Source organism: Setaria italica, chromosome V, assembly GCF_000263155.2.
Source record: "Setaria italica strain Yugu1 chromosome V, Setaria_italica_v2.0, whole genome shotgun sequence".
Taxonomy (NCBI): Eukaryota; Viridiplantae; Streptophyta; class Magnoliopsida; order Poales; family Poaceae; genus Setaria; species Setaria italica.
Genome location: NC_028454.1, coordinates 36,730,509 through 36,756,261, shown reverse-complemented (window position 1 = coordinate 36,756,261; position 25,753 = coordinate 36,730,509). Strand labels below are relative to the sequence as shown.

General features: G+C 48.3%; 4 protein-coding genes and 1 pseudogene across 6 annotated transcripts; 2 read left to right on the top strand and 3 right to left on the bottom strand.

Annotated features, from left to right (window-relative positions):
- On the bottom strand, positions 1 to 5,881 carry LOC101766660 (putative RNA-binding protein YlmH). The gene is made up of 11 exons (XM_004969880.3): positions 5,659 to 5,881; positions 5,478 to 5,587; positions 4,140 to 4,271; positions 3,982 to 4,055; positions 3,811 to 3,916; positions 3,648 to 3,716; positions 3,197 to 3,261; positions 2,992 to 3,090; positions 2,770 to 2,869; positions 1,416 to 1,515; positions 1 to 494 (listed from the first exon to the last, which is right to left on the bottom strand). Exons 1-10 carry the CDS (start codon positions 5,762 to 5,764, stop codon positions 1,453 to 1,455), a joined length of 924 nt encoding a protein of 307 aa, XP_004969937.1. The 5' UTR covers positions 5,765 to 5,881; the 3' UTR covers positions 1 to 494; positions 1,416 to 1,452.
- Positions 5,878 to 7,177, top strand: LOC101767074 (pentatricopeptide repeat-containing protein At2g27800, mitochondrial). Its single transcript, XM_004969881.3, has one exon. The coding sequence runs from the start codon at positions 5,879 to 5,881 to the stop codon at positions 7,142 to 7,144; it is 1,266 nt and encodes a 421-aa protein (XP_004969938.2). The 5' UTR covers position 5,878; the 3' UTR covers positions 7,145 to 7,177.
- A 150-nt stretch (positions 7,178 to 7,327) lies between these two features.
- LOC101766253 lies at positions 7,328 to 10,625 on the bottom strand (annotated as a pseudogene).
- Positions 10,626 to 18,290: 7,665 nt separating this feature from the next.
- On the top strand, positions 18,291 to 22,362 carry LOC101765837 (probable LIM domain-containing serine/threonine-protein kinase DDB_G0286997). Its single transcript, XM_004969879.3, has 4 exons — positions 18,291 to 18,614; positions 19,096 to 20,422; positions 21,062 to 21,517; positions 21,783 to 22,362. Exons 2-4 carry the CDS (start codon positions 19,352 to 19,354, stop codon positions 22,062 to 22,064), a joined length of 1,809 nt encoding a protein of 602 aa, XP_004969936.1. The 5' UTR covers positions 18,291 to 18,614; positions 19,096 to 19,351; the 3' UTR covers positions 22,065 to 22,362.
- Positions 22,363 to 22,760: 398 nt separating this feature from the next.
- LOC101765165 lies at positions 22,761 to 24,930 on the bottom strand. Of its 3 annotated transcripts, none has more exons than XM_004969878.3 (3): positions 24,633 to 24,930; positions 24,116 to 24,414; positions 22,761 to 23,435 (listed from the first exon to the last, which is right to left on the bottom strand). In XM_004969878.3, exons 2-3 carry the CDS (start codon positions 24,369 to 24,371, stop codon positions 23,005 to 23,007), a joined length of 687 nt encoding a protein of 228 aa, XP_004969935.1. In that variant the 5' UTR covers positions 24,372 to 24,414; positions 24,633 to 24,930; the 3' UTR covers positions 22,761 to 23,004. The 3 variants fall into 3 exon arrangements, with proteins under 3 accessions (XP_004969935.1, XP_004969934.1, XP_022682512.1); XM_004969877.3 differs by having other exon boundaries at positions 24,116 to 24,356; XM_022826777.1 differs by having other exon boundaries at positions 24,116 to 24,418; positions 24,633 to 24,737.
- Positions 24,931 to 25,753: the final 823 nt, after the last annotated feature.

The window sequence follows — 25,753 nt, the reverse complement described above, 5'->3', positions numbered from 1 at the left end:
TCAAACAAACAACCCCTAGACACAGGCTGTCAAGTTAACGCATTCAAAGTCCCACAAGGCTGGATACATCACAGAACCTTTACAAACATGTGATGCCCTGCTTTTGACTTCACACTACCAGCAGTAATATCTTGCTAGGTATTATTGGATATTTCTGTGAAAGAATACACGGAAGCTACAATACCGTGTTGTTAAGAACAGGAGAGTACTGGCATTTTCTTCTTTCAAGCAGAAGAAAAGAACAAGAAGATATCTCTCTAAACAAACACCTATAGAGGCTAATACATTCCATTGCCGCATTAGTAGTGCCCTGGTCTAGCATGTTTGCAAGCCAGATGAAGCATGTAGTGGTGCTAGCCAGCCAAACTGTACTAAATAGGTCGAGGTGTTCAAGGACTTGTACATGCCCTTTGTGAGGTTCCTTAATAGCTAACCTTTTGACCAAAAAAAAAAAAGAAAAACTTTAACAGGTGCCACGTGAATTTTTCTTCAACCTGTTCCAAGAAAACGAGCCCAGCGTGAGTAACCTTCAGATAAACATATGAAAAACTAAGACCCTCGCACAATTTGCAGCTCTGGACACTGAATCTTGTGATGATTTTGCAATCAAGAACCACAGAACCCATAAAAAGGCATGCTCATTGTCAACCCTTTTAGCACTAAAAGGGCCAGGAGCCTATGAATCCATGGCCAGCAGCTATCAATTGTCCCAATTGCAAAAGATTTCCTATCATCTTGTCATAATCATTTCACATGTTTGATGATCAAAATGCAAGTAGCCTAGGACATGATCATATCGAACATGGAAAAGGGTATATTTGGTTTCAAATAGTTAAATGAGCAGAAAAAACAGTTTCCTTTTTTTTTTTTTGCTTTTTCATGACATAAACATCTCCCTCCCTGCCTCTAGCATTTACTTCAGCTTTAGAGCAAAACCTAAAAGAGTGATTCTGACAGTGCATAAAAAGTTCAACAAGACCGTGTCAGTGATAGCACCAAAATAATGGAAACCCATGTTAGGTAGTAGAAGCACCCTGGCCCTTTGGAGCTTGTTATTCAAAATACTGAATCTATACTGAGGAGTTTATGCAATTGTTCACCTCAGAGACAATTGCTTTCCAAATTTAACACAGTCGATGAATCTTATATGAATGAAAATGCTATGTCTGACCAAAGCATTTGACCCACGCTCGACCAGACTCAAGTATCTAAACAGAGCGCAGGATTGTTCCTCTTTTTTTATTCAAGCGGCACAAGCAAATTCAAGACTGCCCAGGCATACACAAGTCATACACTTTGGTAGTATGCATAGCCTTTTCCTTTACGAATATACTCAATTTTTTTTTTACACTTTCAGCTTCCCTAAGATGCTAATAAATATTCCAGTAACATATAGGTATAACAAAAATGCATACCTTTCAATTCAGTAGAGAAAGGACTGAAGATCAAAGCTTATAAATATCGGATCAACTCAACCGCATACTTTCCTTTCCTAGTAGTTACAATTTCCCCAATCTACAGGAAAAAAATGAACAAGTAGCCATAAATAAACGGTCAGATAATTTAATGCTATAAATCTAAAGGAAATCACTTCATAAGTTTGCAAAACAACAAAAATTTCAGCAGCATGCATATATTTGGCCATTCGCCTAACATCTGATTCTAAGACCTTGTTGCAAACAAAGCAATATGCTTACTTTGTCAATATAGAACAGCAGCTTAGCCAATTAATTCCTAACATGTTTACACTAATTCAGGCTAAGGAACAGCATCAGATCAACAATGATACCATGAAACTCAGTACAAAGCAAAGGTTTTAGTTTCATTTTTGGGGGCTCATGCAGCACAGGATGTGAAAGCCATCTAAGATCAATACCGTTAGAATTAATCTGCACACACAAACCCTATATATTCCAGATGCTATACCATGGTTTTGCATTAGCACATGCATGATATTCTGGTAGCCATCTAATACCAACAGAAGAAGTTTGTGGGTGCATACACCAAAAGATGGCAGTCCAAGACTTGCCACTACATGTTGTCTAAGAAGAAACACAGGTGGCCAATAGTATGAACCTGGGTGTCACTTTGATGCTTTGCCTGACTCGCTCTATGATGCATTTGGCATCTTAACAAGTTCCACGGCACTATAGGAGGTGCTGGAATGTAAGTTTGTGGTTCAAACCAAGGGCGCTGGAATTGTGGCTGAACAATACCACAATTTCAAGGTGGATAACAACCAAGAGGAAGTGTGCAGGCCCATGACATCACAGCAATCATGGCTGAAATACAACACAGTACAAACGTCAGGGCCAAGTTTGTGGTGGGGGAAACTCGCTCCAACAGGTTAGCATGGCAGGGGGAGGAAGGCGCTTGAGATGGGAGGAGGCAGCCCAGCAGGGCAGGAAAATTCACTCCAATGTTGTATGTTTCACCCATTGCCATTATATGGTCAACAGATGCTGCTCAGCTGAATTTACGAAACAGTTTGCATGCATTATATAGTCAAAAACAATATCGAACGAAAAAGTGAAACATGCAACATCCAACCTAATAGACTAAAAAGTTAGAAAAGTTCAACATATTTATGAAACAACATAGACTAAAAAGCCTCAAGCAAAAGCAAAAGTGCAAAACCAATAAACTAGCAGTATCAGAGTGAATTAGGTGACAAGCAACACCAGAAGGTCATCCTCAATTATAAGTGTGTACAATACCATCAGTCAGTTATAACTTATAAGAGAAGAATATCACATTTTTTTTTATTACCTTTAATCTTCCCATCCCACTGACAGAAACAATGTCTCCAGATTTGAGGGTAACTCCATTTTTCAGAACTGGCGTCCAATTCACTCGAACATCCCCGGCACTGAACAAGCAAACAGAGGTATAGTGCACATTAGGATAGACAAAAGTCCAAACAAAACAACTGTGCTAAGATAAGTAAATACAAAGTTGATAACTGACAACTCAAAGATTCAAAGTTCATACCTTATCAAGCTAGCAAGCTTTGTGCGTGAGATTTTAAATCCCGCACTGGCCAAGGCATCAACCCTGAGGGATGCTTCTACAGTTTTTGATGACTTGGTTCTACAGTTTAAAGGCAAAGAATCACTTTTGCCAAGGTTTTACAACATAAAACTTTGAAAGAAAGCTTATAACATTCATAGAAAGGATGAGATCACATGAGAAAAACCTTGGTGGTTCATATTCTAGAGCAAGCAAAGGAATCTGTGTGCATGAAACACCAACTTTTCCCACCTGTAGAATAAAATCACGTTAGAAATGGACTGTAACTAGAAGAATTTGCAGTAAGCAATTCACAGAATCATAAAAGGCAACCAAAGTACATGAATGAATGGCAGTCAAGTTGGCAACTAGATTTAGCTAAAACTCATAACACGACATACGAAAATCACCAAGAAAGCCCTTCCATTAGGACCATAAAACATATCAGGATATATGATGAGTACACACAAAAACACAGCAGCATCACACCAGACCGCAATATGGTCAAATGTGGGAACAAACTATCTCAGATCTTGTCCATCAAACTCAATAATCAGAAAATCAGGGATAACTACACAATAAGCTCGTGTAAATTGTGAATCAGAAGAGCTGCACAACTTGTAACACATCAAACCTACCTTTTCAAGAGTAGAAATCAGATAGTCAACAAGTTCTGGATCAACAAGGACCTGAGCACCTCTCTCCCCCTAACAAAAATCAAAATGAACAACTCAATGACAAAAGAAAAAATGGTGGGAAATGGCCAGATCATTCAGAAACAGTAATTGGGAAAGCAGTAACCTGCAAAAGAATATCTCCAACCTTCTCCCTTGTTATTCCTGTTCCGAGAATGGCACCAAGAAAGTCACCATGAGAACAGGGTTCCAATCGGAAATTCCCTGAGATGCTGATTGGCCTCAAAGTCAGCTTATATAGCAGATAGCAATGCTTACAAGGTAAAACTGAGAAAACCTCAAAGCAGCAACTACATCTGGGTTACTTGTCATAGAGTCCGGGTGTCCAACAGAAATTCGGCACCGCTCAGCCTATACATATAAATATAAGAATGAGAAACTAGATAGGCTAATGGAAGAAGTTAACAAATTTCCATTTGAGTATTTAAATTTCACCTGTGGGTAGCCACCCTGAGCTACAGCTTTTATATCTGCTAACTTCTCAATTGCCAGCATAGCCTCCTTTATTATAGGTGGAGTAAGAAAATTGGTGTGGAAAACATCTCTTAGTTGGGATGCCCTTTCTGCCTGCATAAGATAGATGTAAGAGATAACCTACGGATAGACAGAATAACCATATCCACATGATCAAATTGGCACATTTTATCATTACCATCTGTATAACGGAAACGAAAATGCCTACAAAGAACAATGACAGATCATAATCTAGAGTCTACTCAGATTTTTGCCAACTATTGTGCAGCCCAATGGTGTGGCACTTAGGCTCTCAGGCTGAATGCCATAGTTAAATTTGTACCCCAAGTTTTGTGGACTGTTCCTATTTATTCTCCAAAGAATATGACCCTCTGGGATTGAAAATTGTGACCTGAGCATCGTGAGCCTTAAGATGACTATACTAGACAACTGCCCCTGCCCTTTCAAAGAGAAAAGGACAACGATATATTTCTGAGAAATACTAAAATAAGAGAACAAATATATGTATAGCCACGTATAGTATGTTTTTTCCTTGGAATACAAAATTTCTCCGAGATTTTTAAGAACAGAATAAAATTTCAGCGATGATGTCAAAAGCTCATGCATGAAACTACATAACAGTCTCTATACTATAGTGTATGCCAAAGTGGCTAACAAATTAGGTACTGGTTTTTCTGTTTTCGTTTTTCCCGGAAAGAACAACAAGATACAAATATATGATACAACTGTTTCAGCCATCGTTTACAGACTACGGTAAATGCAAATATCTTTTTCACTACAATGCCCTCCGTAGTAGGAAAAGGTTCTCTTTTCCATCTGCTGTTTATCTGTTGAAAATGATTATGTGCATTTGAAAACTCCAGAATTGTTATCACTCATTTATCTATTACAACTCACAAGGGCAGAACATGGGCGATTTCTATCTTTGAAGCCTAACAATTGAATGCAACTGAAAGTTTATGTTGCAAGCCCCAAATGGACACTCTTATTGACAACCACTTTCATAGGACAATAGAGAAACAGCTACACTTTAAGCATTTCTCATGGCCCATGTTTGTCATTTACCTAATACTCTCTTTCAGAGCTAAGCTGGAAAATAACTCAATACTGATAATGGTTGTAAAATGTTAAGTGCAATGGAAGCACTTGATTCCAAGGCAATTAATCAAACACATCCCTACAAACTGCTTAAGTTCAATAGCTATACTCACAAGGCTCTGAATACTAGCAGTTTCTTAGTTCAATGACGATAAACTGAGCCTGATTTCTCAATTGTCATTAAGGGGGGAAGTAACTTACCATATCCAGAATGTTCCTGACTTCCTCGGCTGCATTCCTGTCCACGCTTCCTTTCATCGCCGAATTCCTGGCTGCTGCGGCGGCGACGGCAATGGCGGAGCTACACCGTCCTGCGGCGCGGGTGGGCTAAGCGTCAGCGGAGAGGCTAAAATCGAGCAATAAGATGGGAGTTCGGGCTTACCTCGCGTGATGCCGTAGTACGGGGCGGAGATGGCTCCGCGCGGGTGAGGGGCGCGGAGGAGACGCCGGAGAGGACTCGCCAACGCGAGCGCCGCGGCGGCCGCCATCCTACCCTCCACGTAACCGAGGAATTCGCCTCTTGTTTCCGTCCCGGTGCTCTACTACCAATGTGTGACTGGAGTACTGGACTAGCAACCTCTGTGCGGTTAGTGGGCTCTACTATGGGCCTGAATGCTGAAGTCCTGGACCTCTGGGATCTGCCTGTTAAAAATACCCGTTCTGACCTCCCCGTCCTTCGCCACTCAAATGCGCCGCCCGCCGCCGCGATGGCCACGCTCCTCCGCCGCCTCCTCCGCTCCGCCGCCGCCCCCGCGTCTATCTCCGGCCACATGCCATTCTCCACCCGATCCCGCCGCACGCCTCACCGCTTCCGCCGCAGCCGCCGCGGCCCCAACCCTCCGCCGCCCTCCCCCGACGCCGTCTCCGCGGCCATCGCATCCCTCCCGTCTCGCCTCACCCCGCCCGCGCTCGCCTCCTCCCTCGCCTCCACCTCCGACGCGCGCCTCCTCCTCCCGCTCCTCACCCACTCCCTCCGCCTCCCGGCCTTCCGCCCCGACCCCGCCCCGTTCCTCGTCGTCATCAAGCGCCTCGCCGCCGCCGACCTCTACGCCGATTTCGACCACGCCTGCGCGCTCTCCTTCTCGCTCCTCCCCTCGCTCCCTTCCCCGGGCCCCCTCCTCCGCGACGCGCTCTACTTCTACTGCCAGTTCGGCAGGCTCGGCAAGGCCTTCCACGTCTACACCCTCATGCGCGCCTCCGCCGACCCCGCGGCGCGCCCCTCCGCCGGAACGTACCACGCGCTCTTCACCGCGCTGCTCTCGCGTGGCCGCGGCGACACCTTGGTCCACTACATGTACATGGACAACGTGTCGGCGCTATTCAGGCAGATGCTCGAGGAGGGGATCACGCCGGACACGCGCACGCTCAACGTGCTCGTCAGGGGCTACGCGCAGTCGCTGCACCTCAACGACGCGCTGCGGGTTTTCCACCAGATGCGGCCGTTGTACGGGTGCGAGCCGGACGCGTCCACGTATAGCTACCTCGTGCACGGGCTGAGCGCGCAGGGCCGCACCAGGAACGCGCGGGAGCTGTTCGACGAAATGCGTGGGAAGGCCCTCCTGCCGACGGAGCCGGCGTGCAACGCGTTCGTCAGTGCCCTGGCTATGTCCGGGGAGGCCGAGGACGCGGAGCTGGTGATGTGGGAGATGGCCAGGGCCGGGAGGGTGGTGGATGACATCACAAGGAGGGCGTTGGTGGAGGAGCTGTGGAGGGCTGGGAAGCGGGAGGATGCTGACAGACTAGCAAGGGAGATGGAGGAGAGGGGCATTGTCAATGCTCGCGAGCTGCGAGCGCTGCTGAGTTTCATCCGTGATGATGACGGTGATGAAAATTTGGATGTGGACGACAGAGGGAGGAGCACCTGGTGAGAGTTTGCTACTGGTAAGACGGGGATGGCAATGCGATGACAGAACGAGACGATACTGAAAGCATGGATCACCTGCAACTACAAGTCTGAATAAACCAGACAACAATCGTCCTAAAGACTGTCAGGGTTCAGAAGTAGTAACAGGAAAAAGTTGCGGCAAAGGAAATATCAAATATCAGCCATGTAACAGTAATGCTGATATTTATTCATCATGGGTGCTCTGATGTCTACATCAGCAAGTAGATCACCCTTGAAAGCAATACACTGTGCCATGTTTCTGAAATTGTACTGCAAGTCTGCAATCCCAAAAGGATATAATATAACAACTCAACCAGCACACATTCTCGCTAATCTGGCCTTGAAGAATTCCACGTAGAGGCATCCCAGCTTATGGCTGAAGACAGTTTGCTATGCTGATTCTAACAGAAAGGGGGAAACAAATGGAATTGATTCCCCCAAGTAAACAATATTGTTTATTCTTCGGTCTGATCAGATGGAAGCCATTCAAGGGTGCTGCCAGTAAACATGGGCACAATCTCCCCTGAACTGTATGTATAGGTTGCAGGAACCTTCCAGGCATTCTTTCTCGGGACAATCTTTGAAGTGTTCCTTGGGAGGCCATAAAAATCAGGGCCATTGAAGCTTGTAAATGCTTCTAACTTATCTAGGGCACCAGCCTGAAATAGTGGAAACATGTCCAAAAAACCAAATCAGAAAGAGAATTTTCAACATCCACATGGTTTGTTATACTTCACAACTTCAGTATCGTGAAATTGACACCAATCTACAGCAAGATAATTTTCTTGAAATCTAGTAGTGGTGGTGGTAAATGATCATGTATTCTCTAGGAAGCAAAGATTATTGATAAGGATGAGAGTGCTAGATATAGAGATTACCTCTTCAAATACCTTGGCGTAAAGGGACAAGGCAATAGGAGCACTGTATATTCCTGCACATCCACAGGAACGTTCTTTGTTCCGTTTATCATGGGGGAGCACTGTCAGTGCCAAGAAAGTACCATCTACTCCGACTTGTTGCAGCAGATAGAATAGCTTGTCCTGGGTAGAAGGTTGAGAAACAGTTAACAGGAGTACTGTTCCAAATTACAGAAACAAGAGCTTTTCACATGACAGTTGATTAAAATGATGGGCAGTAGCCAAATCTAACCATGCAAAAAAAATGTAATGCAAGAACATTGTTATGGATCTAATTATACATTGATGATGGAATATTTGGTCATATTTTGAACCAAAATGATTATCATCATGCCTGTTTAGGAAGTGATTTTCATAATTGCTTAGGAAATGTCTAGTCATTTCATGAACCAAAAGAAATTTCATTGTGCATTTGTAACAACTGGTAGCATTTCTTAGGGCCTGTTTGGTTCTTTAGTCCAAAGTTTAGTCCTGTCACATCGAATGTTTAGATACTAATTAGGAGTATTAAATATATGTTAATTATAAAATCAATTGCACATAATTCGCGAGACGAATCTTTTAAGCCTAATTAGTCCATGATTTGACAATGTGATGCTATAGTAAACATGTGCTAATCATGGATTAATTAGGCTTAATAGATTCGTCTCGCGAATTAGTCTCCGTTTGTGCAATTGGTTTTGTAATTAGTCTATGTTTAATACTCCTAATTAGTATCTAAACATTCGATGTGACACGGACTAAACTTTAGTTCGTGGAACCACACACTCCCTTATTGGACGGTGATTGCAACATACAATGAGTCTCTCTTTTTCAGTCCTGGCAAGCAATAATTGTGTGGCTGCAAGCCACCCTGAAATAAAGCGTTCCTGTTGAGGAGGAGATGCTGGGGAGTCACTGTTGCAGCAACATGACCTGGGAACATGAAAGTGTTATAATCATAGAAAATGGTAGAAGTATAATGCCATTCTAGCAGTAATGCAGCACCTTCTTCACATGATTCTATGAAGTTCACTTCATCCATAGTTGTGATATGTTCCATGACTATTTTCAGCTGTGGAAGTTTTTTTACAAGTGGTGCCAATATTCTATCAATGAAAACCTTCTCACGGTCAAATGTGTCGACATGCGGATCCGTGACTTCTCCATGAACCTGAAGAAAAATCACAAATACCGATAAAAGCTGTTGCATAAGGAAGTGCAACAAAAAACAAATTACCAAATAGTAGAAGCAAGAATGTTGATTATGTCCAGTAAAGGCTAGTCACATGGATCACAACTCTAATCAAAAGGTCAGTAGTGCATCAAGGATGCAACGCACCAAAGCTACTTACAAGCAAGGGCATTTCCTGTCTGACCATCTCCTTGAGGACAGGCAAGCATTTCCCAATATCAGTGACACCATCTTGGGAATTGGTAGTTGCTCCGGCAGGATACAGCTTCACAGCACAGACTACACCACTCTTTCCTAAAACCACATACATTCAACATAAACATCACGATCCAGATAATCCATAGATGGATAAATGCACACAACCTTGGTATTTTAAGCACATTAGCACATATGTACATCTGCATTGCATTGTGTGTGAGTCTACCACAAATAGACAGTGAATCCAACAATAGCGCTGGCTACTTGTTGGATTTTTACTCGTTAGGAGCACATGGATGCAACCCAAAGCAACCGGACAAATGACACGTGAAGTTGATCTACATGCCACAGGTAAAGATGCAGCTTAAGATCTGAAGATGAAAAAGGTCTGAAGAACATGTAACTGCATGGAGATAATTCATACTTCCGAGTTTGATCTCCTCTGGGCTAGTGTTGTCCGTGAGGTAAAGGGTCATGAGTGGCTCAAAGCTACTGGGCCTGTTCGCTCCAGCTTATTTAACCGGCTTATCAGCCACCAAACAGTATTTTCCTCTCACAACAAATCAGCCATTTCAGCTTTTCAGCCGGCTTATAAGCTGAAGCGAACAGGCCCACTCCCGGGCGGCAGCGCCTTCATGATCTCCTCCCTGTACTCCAGCGCGTGCGCCGTCGTGGTCACCGGAGGCTTCAAGTTGGGCATGATGATGGCCCTCCCAAAATGCCTCGCGCTGCCACAGAGAACACAGCCAAACAACTACCTCTCAGAGACATTACGTCGAACACTCGGCATGCGCCTACCAAAGAACCAAGCAGCAGCGATGATCGGATGAACCTGTGTGGCAGCACAGCCTCGAGGACGCCGCCTTCACGGACGTGGAGGTGCCAGTCGTCGGGGACGCGTGATGATTAGCTCCTCCTCCTCCTGCTGCGACGTGGCTGCCATGGCGGTCGCCCTCAGGCTCAGGCACGGAGAAGCGCGGAAGCTGACGCGGCGAGGAGGAGGCAGCCGGAGGAAGGAGGCCGACGCCCGACGGAGGCTTCATGTGCGGGTGCGCGCGGACGGTGGTGGTGGTGGTGGCTGCCTGCATTGGCTTCCCACGCTTTATTCTCAGCGGGGACTGCGGGAGCGTGGTGCGGCCGTGCGGGAGGGTGGAGTTCGGTCGGGTTCCTTGGCAGTTGGCGCGTTATCTTGGACCTGATAGTGCACAGGGCGGGCGGCGGGACTATTGAGGCCTACCAAAAAATTTTTGTTAGAGCAACTCTTAAAAAAATTCCCTAAATTGAGGTATTGGGTTATGCTAAATTTTTTTTCCCAAAATATATCAGGACACAGAAGACTGTTAAAAATTACCCGTCAATAATTCAAAAAAGACCATGTTATTATAATTGGGTCCATTTACACCCGGCCCAAATCGAACAGCTAAATTAGTTGTATCCGCATCTTTCAATTTAGTATAGGAGACGGTGAAGAGAACCATCAAGATGCTTTAAACAAGGACCATTGCGCCACGGCTCCGAGCCAACAAATATTATTACAAAATCGTTTGCAAAGATGGAACAAAGAGCGAGAACAACATTGAACCTCGTTCTCAGGTCTCAGCTAACAAATATTATGAATCAACGAAATAATAACATTATAACTTCATAAGAATTTGAGAATTTGTGTTCTCTGAAGTCATCATCAGGCATCACCATAAACACAGCATGTACAAAGACTAAAACTGCAATTGACTAATCTAACATGTCGTAGACATACTCCTAGTATACGGCATCAATAGTAGCATCAGTAGGAGAAGGTGAGCTGGCGCTGGACCCGGGTGGCGCTGGACCTGCTCGTGCGCGAGGAACATCTGCTGGCAGCGCTCTTCTAGTATGGTGACGGCGTGTAGTCCGGTGAGGGGGCAGAGCTCGACAACGGTGTCACCGGTGTGTACTCCGACGGTGTAGCTGGGGTGTACTCTGAGGGCGTCGCCGACGTGTACTCCGCAGCTGAAGAGGCACCACTCGATGGGGTCGCCGACGTGTACTCTGACGATGCGGTGCGACGCGGAGGAGATGCCGCCAGAGGGCAGTGATTCGAAGACGAGGACAGGGATAGGCAACATCTGCATCGCTCGCCTGCCCTGGGCACCTGGATCCTCCCAATCGGAGCTCGCCGCGCCCGCTTCACGCCGCTCGCCGGGGAAAAGGTTTCGCCACCGCTAGGTGCCGCGCGCTTGCGGGTCATTGCCTCCGCGGCCATGACAAGCAACTGAACCTGACAGATCCGGCGAGGGATCGCCGAGGGGCGCGGAGAGAGAGCAGCAGTGGTGGTGGATGATGGGTCTGGAGCGTGAAGGGAGAGAGCCGGAGAGGAGTTGCACGGGGCAAGCAGGCGGCGGCTGCCACGCCTGCGGAAAAAAAAACAAGTAGGGTAGCGGGATTAGGGAATACCGCGCGTCGTGAAAATAGGTGTGTCGTCAATCTTTTGGGAGAGTTTTGGATGGACCGTTGGAGTTCATTTTTTCTCTAAAAAAGGTATTGGTTGGAGTTGCTCTTAACTTTTTTTAGCAAAAACAATTATTTTCCTGTTTAACTAAGACCTCGTTCCTCGTGAAGATAAACTGCTCCGCGGGCGACAATGCTAGTCAAAATCTAGGCCACGTGTACAGGGATCGGTCAAAGCCTGAAAGGGTGGATCCATATTAGCGAATCTTTGTTTTTTTTTAACCATGTACTGGATAGACCGACACGTCGAATAGCTACGCACATGAGATTTAAAAAAGTCCATTTAGAGCGTCTATCTTCACATTTTCCCTTTATCAATCTATAGGAGAATCTCCTTTGACAATTTTAGAATTTTTCAGGGAAAGTACCGCAGGATCACCTTTCCTCTTTCTTCTCTCGATCCACTGGTCAATGGGTAAAAAGCTTTCTTCTTCCTCTCTCTCTCCCTTTCTCACTTCTCTCTCCCTTCTCCTGCGCCGGCGCTTGACTAGCAACCGCGACGCCCTCCTGCGGCGCGCTGACCAGGGCATGGGCGGGCGGCGGCGGCCTCATGGGACGCGGCCACACTCGGGACAGCGGTGTGAGGAGCTGGGCGACGCGTGCGCTGCCGGTAGCCATGGCCGAGTAGGCCATCCGAGCAAGGGCAGCGGTGGGCAACGGCAGTGCCAGCTCGCGAGCAGACGGTTTTGCGCCCGACGGCGGCAGCCCCGGTGGGCGGTGCCCAACGGTCCCCACGGGCGTACTCGCCCAAGCGCCGGCGGCACTCACTGGCCAGATCGGGTGGTCAGAAAAATCATGTTACGTGCAGACCCTACGGTTGCATAGGTAGAGAAGGAAAGGGAGATGTGTGAATTCCTCCCTGCAAAGGGGAGAGATAGTGGAAGAAAGGGGATTGAGAAAAAATAAAGAGGAAAGTGAATGCAAAGGGGATTTGATGGAGCTGATTTTTCTCCTTTAAATCCTCTTTATGGCTGAAAGGAGGAGAGAGGAAAGGGAATCTGCTGGAGATGATCTTACATTGTGCATTATATTGTATATTGTAGTCGGAGCCGGCTATCTGTAACACCCAGTGTTAATGACAACTTAAGTATGACATTAAGAAGCTAATGGTGAAATTTGGATTAAAGGAAGGTAAATTGGGCCAAAGTCAAATTTGAGCTGAATTCGACTAAATTTGCAATTTGGAGTTTTCAATTTGGATAAATTGGCAAAGATATGAAATTAAGACTTGATAGTATTTAGAACTCAAAAGAGTGAAACTTGGGGTCTAATTCAAGTTATAAACCTCTCAGAAATATAATCGAAGATGGAATCGACGAAGTTACTATGCATCGTTCGAAAACACGCGAATCTGAAAATAATATTGAGTACACAACTTTGGAACCAATTTCTGGAGAATTTTTCTTGTAAGTGAGCAGATGTTTTTGGACATTAGTGAAATATGGTCTATGGAGGAGGAAAATGAAATATTGTTGGCCAAAGTGGAAGGTTCAAATTTAAAATGAAGTCCAAAATCAGCAAATGAGCAGATTTCAGCCTTCTCGCCGAAATAATTTTAAGTCTGAAAAACAGTAATGATTGGCAGTTTTTGGCGCAAGTTTCTGAGAAATCTAATGTGAAAGTTATATGGGTTCTTATGCAAAATGGAATCTTTGTTAGTTTTAGAACAAGGATAGGCAAGGGTCAAGCTGTATGGAACAAGTTTGCCTAATTTAAATCAAGCTCAAAGAAGTATAAATGACCCTGCACCATACCTTACAAAACTGAATTGAAAGGATTCAGTTACATATTGATTTTGCCCGAACTTGGGGCTTAAAAATCTTAGTCTTAGAGTGATCATTTCGGTTGGAGGCCAATCAATCAAATAAAGTGCTTGGATTACTCTACAAGTTCGCTTAAAAGAGTTTTACGAGTTGAGATGGAAATTTTTGAGTAATTGAGGCCTGAACATGTCGATTGGGAGGAGATGAAGGAGAAAAGAAAGAGCAGAGACGACAGGAGCCGTGCCCCAGTGCGGCACCTCTGCCCACCGGCCAGCGCGACGCGCTAGGCCACGTCCGCGCCACGCACGCCTACAAGTCGCCGAGGTAGCCTCCATGCACGGTGAAAATTTCGCATAACTACCGCTCCCGCCCTCATCCGATTTACCCTGCCGCCCGACTACCCTTTGCTCCGACTTGGCTTGGTCTGGCACCTCCAATCTGACTTGGTCTGGATTGAGTGCGCCTATGACTGCTGCCATGCTGGGATGGAGTGTGAGGAACTGAGTGTATCGGGTTTTGCCAATAAAGTTGCTCGTACTCGCGTTCCGTTAGCTGAGCCAGTTGCATAGTGTATTTGGTTTGAGGCATTGCCCAGGTAATCAAGTCGATGGATGCGATATTGGCGAAAGGAGTATGATGTTGACACGATTGAACTGCTTCAAACGCGAGATCCAAGTTCATAATTGGTAGATCAACTGCAAGGCGGCGACGACGCTTTGCTCTTGCAGTGTTTCTTGCTCACCGTCAATCTCTTTGAGCTTCAGTTTCTTCTCCAGCTACATTGGCGTGAGCTCATCCTACGGGACGTCATCTGGGTGACGTTCATGCCACGGATTTCTTTCTAGTTGCTCTTCCTCCTCGCCTTCCTGTGCAGCAACAAGGGCGAAGAGTTCCTGCTCCGGAGAATAGCATCCCGAACTTGACGTAATGACCTCTGCGGAGCTGTCTTCTTCGTAGATATGCGACATAGGGGTTCCCTCCTGGTACGGGAGGGTATCAAGGGAAGCGACAAAGCGTGACTCGTCATCCTTGGACAGAGTACGAGGCTTCATGTTGGGCCAGTAGGCGAATATGCCTTGTGAAGTTGATGTAATCGTTAGACCCTGTTGTGGACCTAATAATAGAGTTTTCTCGTCCGGATCCAAGTAGTAGTCAAGGTCCTCGGTCAAATCCAAATTGAATTGTGATCTAGACAGGGTAGCTTGGTAGACAGCACCCGAGTTTTGGAATCCGAATAGGAATCGACTTGGGTTGTAGTCCAATTCGCACGATAGCTTAAGCGCCAACTTGTGGGAACCAGTCCGACTAGCGGGAGAAGTCGAGTTGTACTCGGACTCGTCTCCCCAGCCTCTGACTAGGTTAGAAATTGAAAATTCGTTGAATTTCTCGACGAAATCCTCCAGAGCTTGGCGCTAAAGGTTAATGGCGTGCCGCTTCTTCTTCGAGGCCGGCGCAATATGTTGGTGGAAGTTTCGAGCACTGTCTGCGATGCAAACCCACGAGCTGAAGATGAACGACGTCGCGCCGGCTTCGAATGCGACAATTGATTTGATGATGACTTGGGCCATCGAGTTCGCCAATGGATTCTCAACGAGATCCCCTACCTAGCGCTCCAGCTGTCGGTGTTGAGACCCGTCAACCTACCAAGGGGGGTGCCCAAGGTGGTGTTTAGTGTGTGGGGCTCACCGAGATCAGAAACTTGAAGGTGAACTCGAACACACGATTTAGACAGGTTCAAGCCACTAGGTTGCGTAATACCGTACGTCCTGTGTGTTGGTTGAACTTGTTTGGAGGGGGTCCCTGCCTCACCTTATATTGCTAGGTAGGGTTACAGGTCTGTTGTTTACAAGAATACTAGTCGGATTCGACTAGTGAATCCTACTCTAATTGCTACGAGTAGTTTCCTAATCCTCGACTAGTTCTTGTCCTCTACATAGACCACGTCGTCCTGCACCGTACTCTCCATGTCTTACACGTCTCGATGTACAACCATATATCTAGGACTGTCCAAATCTTCTGGTGGACCTATAAATGTATGGACGACACACGCCCTCTGCCAATGGGCTCGCCCGATGCTGACACGGAACCCTCCCACATGCACAAGGTCTGATCCACATAGATCTCAGGTGCCAGCGCTCCATCGAGGCATCGAATCCACGAGAAGAATACGGCCCGTCTCACATCCCACCTACCCTTCCCTCTCCCCCTCGCCAAAACCAAAAGAGATCAGCACTTAGTTTGTAGTTTGACTAAGGGCCTGTTTGGTTATGGTTGCTTATCCATAAGCAACTTAAAAATAAGCAAATAAGTTGCTTATAACTCAAACACTCTTGCTTATAGAGTTGCTTATAAGTTGCTTATGCATAAGCAAATAAGCAACTTTTGGGTTGCTTATGGGGCACTTTACTCCTCCTACCCTCATTCTCTCTCCTCTCTCCCTTTTCTCTCTTCTCTCTCCCATCACCACTGCCTGGCGCCGCCGCCTCCGCGCCGCCCACCGCCGCTCCCGCCCGCCGGCCGCCTCCGCGCCGCCCGCCCGCCCGCCGGCCGCTGCGCCGGCCGTCGGCCACTCGCCGCCCGCCTCGGCGCCGCTCACCGCCCGCTCCCGCGTCGGCCGCCGCCGCTCCCGCCCGCCCACCGCCGCTGCGCCGGCCGTCGCCCGCTCGCCGCCCGCCTCCGCGCCGCGCCGGCCGCTCGCTGCCGGCCGCCCGTGGGATGGGATGGAGGGAATCAGATAAGCAACCCAAACCAGATAGGGGTAGAGGGAAATGGGATGGCAGGGGCAAATATGTCAATAGCAATCAGATAAGCAACCCAAACCAAACACCTAGACTTATAAATAAGCAACTACAATAAGCAACTTAAGTTGCTTATAAATAAGCATCCATAACCAAACAGGCCCTAAGAGTAAAATCCACGGCCGGTCCTTAAACTTGTAGCGATGTGTCATCCCGATCCCGGTCCCCAAAATTGCAAGATGCATAATCAGCTGCCCAAACTTGATAATTGTACTGTATGAGTCCCCTTATTTGAGTTAAATTGCATATGTGGCATGCCGACTATGATACGACTTGAATCCGGCATATAGGGCCCACGTGTCATCTCTATCTCTCTTTCTTTTTTTTTCCCCACCGACCAAACAACAACAGCTGCATCTTCTTCTTCTTCCCCGAGCTGCACACCAGCGCCCATGATTTTAGCATGCCATCTGCCTCTCTTTGTTCCTTCTCCACTGAAGCAACCAATAGCAACTCTCCTTTCTATTCGTTCTTCTCCATGAACTAAGAAGCAAACCATCAGCTCCCTTCCTCTGCGCTCGAGCAAAGCGTCACAATCTGTGCAGCTCACCTCCACGCAAGCAAGAACCACCCACCAGCAGAACCCAAACCCCAAGCCTAGAGTTAGTATTGCTGTCACCATGCGGGTGTCCGCGCCTTCAAGGCATCTCCTTCGAGCCGTCACCACTGAACACGCCACTGGCCGGAGTCTCCGCCATGGCTGCGCTGCTACGCGTCGTTCTGGGCTGCGGTCGAACCATCATAAATGATACCGCATCGATGCTGATTGCCGAGCTCTAATCCTTCACTTCCTTATCCACAACCTGCTCGACGATATGCTGGTGTGGTAGGTGGTGCTTGTGGAATAGAGGTGCGCATCAGAGAGCAAGGAGAGGACCTCCACAAATCGTGCATTTGTAGGGCCGCAAGGAGCTCGCTACACCTTTCGCCCCCGAGGCCCCGACGGCCAACGCCCCTACCACCCAGAGCTCACACATATGCCCCTTTCAGAAGCTCGCCCAACCGCCAGGAGCTCATGTTGCCAACCCGCCACCCTAATCCCGGAGGTCATGCCGCCTGAATCCAGAGCTCGTGGTGTGCAGCTGCGACGGGAGGCTTGTGGACTACGAGGCGAGCAGCTGTGGCGCGAGGCATGAGCTGGAGCAAGAAGCAAGGAGCGGCGCCTGTGGGATCTTGAGGTCCGCGCTCCACTAGGTGCTCTCCTTCCCTCTGCCGATGGCCACCATGGCTATCCTCTGCTTCAAGGAGCGGCGCGTGACGGCGTGAGGACGTGGGAAAGGGGATGAGGGAGAGGGAAGGATTGAGCGGAGAGATGGGGTTGACGTGTGGGCCCACCTACAAGTTCCATATGATGCACAGTCAGCATGCCACATAGCTGGCTTAACTTGAATTAAAAAGATTTGGGACCTATATGATACGATTAGCAATTTTGGGGAGCTAATTACGCATTTTGCAAGTTCGGGGACCGGGACGACACACCGATACAAGTTTGAGGACCAATCACGGAGTTTACTCTTTGATTAATCTCAAAAGTCGTCTCCAATAATTGATCATAGAATAATCGTTGAATTAGCGATGAATCCTCCTCGCCCCCTACTGTACGTACACCTCACGTAAACTTCACTGCTCGATCGATCTCCTTTTATTACGAGTACTTCTTTTTATAACGGGGGAAAGTAAAGATCCGTCGTCCCATCCTGTCACGTCAGGGGCACAGCGCACGCACGAAAGCGAAGCGAAGCGAAGCCAAGAGGATCGGTGCTCGTGCGGGACGGGACCGGACGGGCGCCCTCCCCCTCGCTGCTCGGAAGCTGCTCGATTCGGCCAGCGATAAAACCGTTCGGGGGGCTCCATCGCAACATTCTTCGCCTCCTCCTTTCCTCCCCCCAAAGGCGCGGCGCGAATTCCACTTCCGGGTTCCGGCGCCTCCCCACCACGCGGCGTCGCCGCCTTTTTCCCGTGCGCTGCCCGACTCGTTTCCTTCCTCCGCCGCTTTTGTTACGCCGCGGCCTCGCCTGCTCGGGCGCGTTCCCTCCACGTTCCTCCTGGGCTCCTGGCTGCCCGCCTGCTCGGCGCGTGCCGCGTGGGGTTCGTTCGTCCTGCTTCCTCCGATCGGGTAAGCGTCGGGGACGGCTCTCTCTCTCTCTCGCTCTCGCTCCGGGTAGCAAATTGGGACTTGGGGAGGGGCGAACTCTTGTTTGGATTTGGGCACCGGTTGCGTTGCGTCGGGATGTGTCGCGTGGCGTTGCGTGGGTTTTGAATTCCTGTTCCGCGTCATGCTTTCCTCAGATTCACGTATCTCGCGCCCGTCCTGCCTTGTCTTGCCGCTCGCACTTTTCTTGCCCTTCGCTATTCTCATGATGGTTCTTGCACGCCTCCGTTTTTTCGTTCGCGTAGCCGGCACGGTTCGTCGCCCTTTTGATCCGATCCTCCTCTAGTCCTCTGTTCCTTGGCTCCTGACTTTTGACCAATGGAAGCATTTCGTTTGTTTTCCTAATTGTTAGTTCCCGGTGGCTTCGAATACGAATTCTTCCACGTTTCTTTGCTGTTTATGTGGCGTATTGATTTCGGGTTCCTGCTTTCGAATTGAATTTCAGGAGGCGGAGCCGCTCCGTGGAATCTGACTGGATCGTCGAGCGGGGACGAAGGCTCGGGGCTCTTCAAGGAGGGGGAGCGGCAAATGTGGCGCCAGTTTAATGACCTGTGGGATGTGCTAGGATCCGGATTTCTCTCGTCCAGGTTCCTCTGATCCAGCTGTCTCGGCACCTCAACCTTGTCCCTGTGCGTGCGCACGCGCGCGTCTCGGGAAGTCGGGATCGTCTGGTTGGTGGCATCGGGATTTGAGAGGGGGAGATGGACGACGAGGATTACTCGTGGGTGCGGCGCACGCGGTTCTCCCACTCCGTCGTCCGCTCCAACTCCGGCAGGGAGCAGTTCGGCGCCTTCGTCGAGCAGTTCAACCGCGGCGCCGCGCTCAAGCAGAAGGGCTCCGCCTCGGGGTTCAAGCTCCATGGCCTCAACATGGAGCCAGGGACGAGGTTCTCCACCTCCGCCCTTCCGAGGACGAGCTCGCTGGGCATCCAGCCGAAGCCCAAGGACTTGTCTTCGGACGCCAAGCCGACGCAGCACGAGAAGGCAGTCGGTGATCGCCCGCCGCCGGACGTCAAGCCGACGCAGCACGAAAAGGCAGTCGGTGATCGCCCGCCGCAGCAAGCACCGGCGACGCAGGACGATGCCAAGGCTGCAAATGGGAAGAAAGGAAGCAGCAACCTGAGCGTGGCCGTCCCTCGCGAGCCCACGGATGATGAGAGCCCTGGAGCCCTCGAGTTCTCCTTCCACCCCGACGAGCAGAGCCTGAAGCTGCAGAGAGCGTGCTCAAGCCCTGCTCCGTTTCCGAGGAAGGAAACGCCGGGCAATGACGCCCTGACGCGCAGCTCGTCGCTTAGTGTCCTCTGCGATGGGCCGATGGTGAAGCAGAGAGCGAGGTCGCCTCTCCCATCTCGCCACATCCCTGAAGTGTTTCAGGAGGCAAAATCAGCCAGCAAGAGGTTCTCCACTCCGCCACCGCCCCGGAGATCCGCGTCATCGCTAGACCTGATTGGGAATCAACCTGCGCCGGTGAGGGCACCGGGCAAGCTGAAGCATAGGAAGGAGGGCCATGCCAACGGAAGGGCGAAGGTTGCTGCACTGGAGGTGCTCGAGAAATGGTCCGTCGATCGCTCCCAGCTGCTCATTGGGCACAGGTTTGCGTCCGGGGCTCACAGCCGGTTATTTCACGGAATCTACAAGGAGCAGCCTGTTGCCGTCAAGTTCATCAGACAGCCTGATGATGAGGAAGATGCAGAGCTGGCTGCTCAGCTTGAGAAGCAGTTCAACACCGAAGTTTCCACTTTGTCACGCCTCCATCATCCTAATGTCATTAAGGTAATTCTTAACTTCCCATTGTTTAGGATTTCTTTTATGGTTATGATGCTGGCCTAATTCTGCAGTGGCTGTACTTCTACAATATCATGGAATAGTCGCACAATTCTATTATTGCGTGCTTTATGTTTTGTAGTTATTTTACTTTGTGACAATTTGTGTTTAGATGCACTCATGATTATATGGCCAACTATCAACATTTGAATTATTCATGTATATGTGGTTTCCTTATTGCTGACAACTGCTACAGTATGCAGAATTGCATATGCAGACGAACCCTTAAACCTGCAATTAACCTTCAGATTATGTGTTTATTTCCTTGCATTTAATTGGCATAACCCTCTTCCAGCTGATCTGGACACTTGAGAATCCCTGAAGATCAGTACTAGTGTAGGGTAGTATTTAGTAGCTGCACTTTTAAGGTTGCCTTCCATAGTTCCATGCGGTCCTACTAACATGCCTAACATACGGGCACATGGTAGTCCTGCTGTCCAACTGAGTGGTGGCGATTGTTTCATTGTTTGACTTGCAAGCACACTAAAATTCAGGAAATGAAAGCCCATCCTTTATCATGATAGTTACAAATTGTGATCTTGCTTCTATGAGTCTCATTCTCAATCAATCCACATTTTGTTTATGTAGCTGGTTGGAGCATGCAGCAGTCCACCGGTATTCTGCGTCATCACTGAATTCCTTTCTGGAGGTTCTTTGAGAGCGTTTTTGCACAAGCAAGATCACAAAGCTCTTCCTCTAGACAAGATTATCTCAATTAGCTTGGATATCGCACACGGCATGGCATACATTCACTCGCAGGGAGTTGTCCATCGTGATGTGAAACCAGAGAACATCATATTCGACGAAGAATTTTGTGCAAAGATTGTTGATTTTGGAATAGCTTGTGAAGAAGAGTACTGCGATCCTCTAGCAAATGACACCGGGACATTCAGATGGATGGCTCCAGAGATGATGAAGCACAAAGCATATGGTCGAAAAGTTGATGTCTACAGCTTTGGCCTCATCTTATGGGAAATGTTTTCAGGTTCAATACCTTATGAAGAGCTGAATCCATTTCAAGCAGCTTTTGCTGTTTTTGACAAGGTAATAACCTGATCCTCATTTCCTTCCTTGCGTGATGATATTTATTCATTGGCTTGTTCAAATATTAAGAGATTGGGTTGCACAAGAAAAATATTAAGAGATTGGGTTGCACAAGAAACAATATGTTTAGACATTTTGAGTAGCTGCACTGTATGGTGAAGTTTCAGAAGTACATACACAGTACAACCTCATGACCCTGCACTCCTGCAGTAGTGTTGCTTTTGGGGAAATAAAATTATGAACATAATAGTTTTCCAATTTTCAGAATGTGAGGCCGGCTATTCCTGCTAGCTGTCCAGCGCCAGTACGACTTCTAATTGAGCAATGTTGGGCCTCGCATCCGGAGAAGAGGCCTGACTTCTGCCAAATAGTTCAGATACTGGAGAAGTTTAAGACAGTTCTTGACAGAGATGGTACACTCGATAATATGCCAAGCTCGATCTGCCAGGAGACTCATGATCACAAGAACTGGCTTGCTCATTGGGTTCAAAAGCTCAAGCATAGCCAACCTGATCTCTCTGGGCCTCCTCCGCCAAAACTGTTGTAACTATTCAGCACCTTCTCCCTTCCGAACTCGCTAATCTGATAGGCCACAGAATGTAACTGCAGTTCTTTTTTATGTTGGGTAGATACAGAAAAGAAATCGTTTGTTTGCATTTTACGGCTTTATAGCATGATTAGCGCTTGCTTTGCTTCACCATGGCAGTGTTCTTGATCATCAATACACAAAATGTACATAAGCAGCTTCCAGAAAAATGCTTGTTCAAGGAGCTTAAAATGTTTGGCATCGTTACATCAAGAGCTCATTCTGACATCTTGGAACACACATTTATTTATTTATTATATCCCTTTCCTACCTTGCAACATTTCTTGTTTAAATTTATCCATATTTGCTATTGGCTATAGCAGTCTTATCACCTTCAGGACAGTTTTCTGAGCAATGCGTACCGGCTAGAAATGGGCCTCTCATAGGTGGGTTTTATTGCTTTTACTGAATTGTGCAAAACAAAAGTACAAACTATGCGTGCTTGTTTGGACATACAGGTCTGTCATCTGTGCTGTAGCCTACTGTTTAAGTCCCCTTGTCCATCTCTTACAAAATCCGAAATTGTGCTTCCTGTCATCTTGTTCAGTAGAAGCGACTGTTTATTCAAAGCTTCAGATTTTTTTTTTTTTGCGGGCATTCAGATCTCTTTTTTTTAAGGTAATCAACGCTTCATATCTTTGGCGCTCCAGTTGGCTATATTTATCAGTGCAAGTGAAGCTCGATTTTATTCCCTTGCAATAAGATTAATTCCTCAGCAACAAATTCAGAACTTGCGGTTTCCCTACAGTACGTGATGGTATCGAATGATACTACTCTATCAACACCGGTTTTCTGAAATCTAAAGTTCTGAATCCTGACAAAAACCTAAAATCCGGGGTACACTCTACTTACAAATATGCAGCTCAGCAGTAATCCTCGTTGGACGCACGCCATGCTGTCATCACACGACCTCCACCGCCGTCCGGCCAAAGTCGAAGGTCAGCATGGAGGCCCTGAACTTGGTCTGCTTCTCGGGCGAGCCGACCACCACCGGGGGAGCCACCGGCGGCGCCGCCGCCGCCGCCGCCACGGCCGCGGTGCGCTCGGGCGTGCCGAGCCACTTGGCCTGCATGTACTTGTGCTTCCTCCAGGGCCCCATGTGCATGTTGTTCTCCTTCATGCACTGCTTGGCGGCGGCGCACATGGCCTTGACCACGGCGCGCAGCCGGTCGGCCCGGCCGACGAACACCTCCGGCAGCGCGGCCACCAGCGCCCGGTACTCGGCGCCGGCGCGCGCCACCTCGAACTCGGCGCGGAAGCTGAGCTCCACCACCACGCGCACCGCCTTGCCGCTCCGCGTCTGCACCACCACGTCCACGTAGCTGTGCTCGCCTGCACACGTCAGATTTTTCAGCCGGTCAGAAGGCACGTCAAACGTCATGAGGCATGTAGTAACGGACGAGCCAAACTTGTGTGACGCGGAACGAACGAACTGTTGGGTATCGAATGAATATCTGGTTGGGAAGTTTTGGGATGTTTCTGTGCAAGTGTGGTGTATAATTCCTTTGGTCCGGGAGGGGTTGATGTGGACGCGGCAAGTGGGAGCCGTGACCGGTGAACTGAGAGGGAAAGAGACGCGTTCCTGGCATCTGCCTGGCCGTTTGGTTAGTAGGGAAGCGTTTCTCTTTCTCATCGAAGAAGGATGACTAGGTCCATGTGAACCATGTTAGTTTACAGAGTAGGCCGTGTTCGATATGATATCTATCTACTGCAGGTAGGCGCTACTGGCAGAACGCTTCTATAATCCATCTCTCTCAAGAAAAATCCATACGCGTGATATGACCGGGAGGAGCTAAACAACAAAATCAGTCGAGCCCACTTGCAGCATGTACGTGAAAAATGTTTGGTGGCATAGGATCTTCTCTTCGCTAAAACACCCCTAATTTGGATATTCCCCTCTCTTTCCTTCTGGTGATCGCCGTGGGTTTCAGCAAAGAAATCGGTGACGAGGCACGGTAGAAACTGAATGTGAATTAATTGTACGCGCGACGTAGCCGCAGATGATCAATTACCTGAAGGGATGTCCGGCGAGCGCGTCCACTTGGACGTGCAGAGCGCGCTGTTGTACCCGGCGTCGCGCAGCCGCTCGGCGACGCGCCGGAGCATGCAGCGCCGGCAGTCCCCGCCGGCCGCGGGCCGCCCCGTGCAGGAGCACGCCGTGCCCGCCGCGGCGGCGGCGCGCATGCTCTTGATGGCCGCCTCCGTGTCCGCCCGGATCCTGCTCTCGGCCGGGCTGGTCTTGGACAGGGCCTCCTGTATCATCCACATCCACGCATATTTGCATCGCTCAGCACCAGAAGATATTACCAGGCTAGCTAGGCCAACGCAAAACAACAAAGACACAAAAGATCAATCCAAATATCGTGGATTATTCTTTATGTGGTCGTGGCGGCGGTGCTGCCTGCCAACGAGCTGCAAATCAGTTTATCTTCTCGATTCGTCTTCTAACCAGGGAAGAACACTTGCTCGATCGATCTTGATCAGCATGCGAAACAGCAGATTGCCAAATCAAATGGAGGGAGGGCTTACATGCAGCTGGGAATGTTGGGTCCGCCAGAAGGCCTTGCTCTCGGCGGTGTCGCCGCCGCTGGAGCCCTCGTCGTCGTCGTCGTTCTCCGGCCACCGCTCCCTCTCGAAATCCTCGAAGAAGCCCAGCACCATGTTCGACAGGCTCATCTCGCTGTCCATCGCCTCCTCCATCACCATGGCGTGCTGTTTGTGCTGCGATTTGGTTTCTTTCGTTGTGGCTGCCCAACTGACACAGGCTCTCCTTTGCTTTTTGTGCGCAACGGTGCTCTCCTCCGACTTGGTCGACCCGGAGAGGATTATGAGCTCATATATAGCTGGGGAGCGTTGGGGACGTGGCGAACGGGCAGTGGTTGGCTGCTGGGCACGGTGGAGCGGAGCCCACAGGCTGGGGATGAGGCGATTGGGCACGGGCAGGTGGCTGGACCACGGGAACAGCACGGATCCACGTCAGGCACCTAGCCGGATTCTATGCGCACGACACGGAACCGTACTGTATTGAAGCTCGAGACTTGCAGTAAGAGCCATTTTTATACCAGAATGTCATAAGTGTTTTTCTTTACAAATGTAAGTAACCCTAACAATGTCATTTAGGGAAAAAGGGTTATGGACCATTTCATAACTAAGGATCGAGGGTTTATTACTCTAATATGGGTGATTGAGACCGTAGTCCGAATTTGTAGCGGAAGCCAAGCCTCACGGTTTCTCCTTCTAACTTGGCTTGGTTGTATGTTTCCATAAAAAAAAACCTTCAACTGTATAAACAAGTATATCATAATATTGTCCACCGAAGAGAAAAATATTTCAAGTGACCAATCTGAATAGTCGAACGCTTATCCTTAACAATGACAACCTACTCTCATTCATGCTGTGTTGCGATCACCTTCTTAATAAACAACGCCCTCGTTATATAGCAAATGTGGAGCTGTGTTCAAACCCTAAGATGGGGTCAAAGAAGATCACCGGCAATAATAAGCTGATAAGTGAAGCGGTGTTTGTGTATGCATAGAGAGAATGGAGACACGAAGTAATGACATGAAGAGTTTCTTCAAAAAAAAATGACATGAAGAGCAAAAAGCAAGACAGTGTTCATAATGGTTGGAACAGAGCAGGTTTTCAGTATT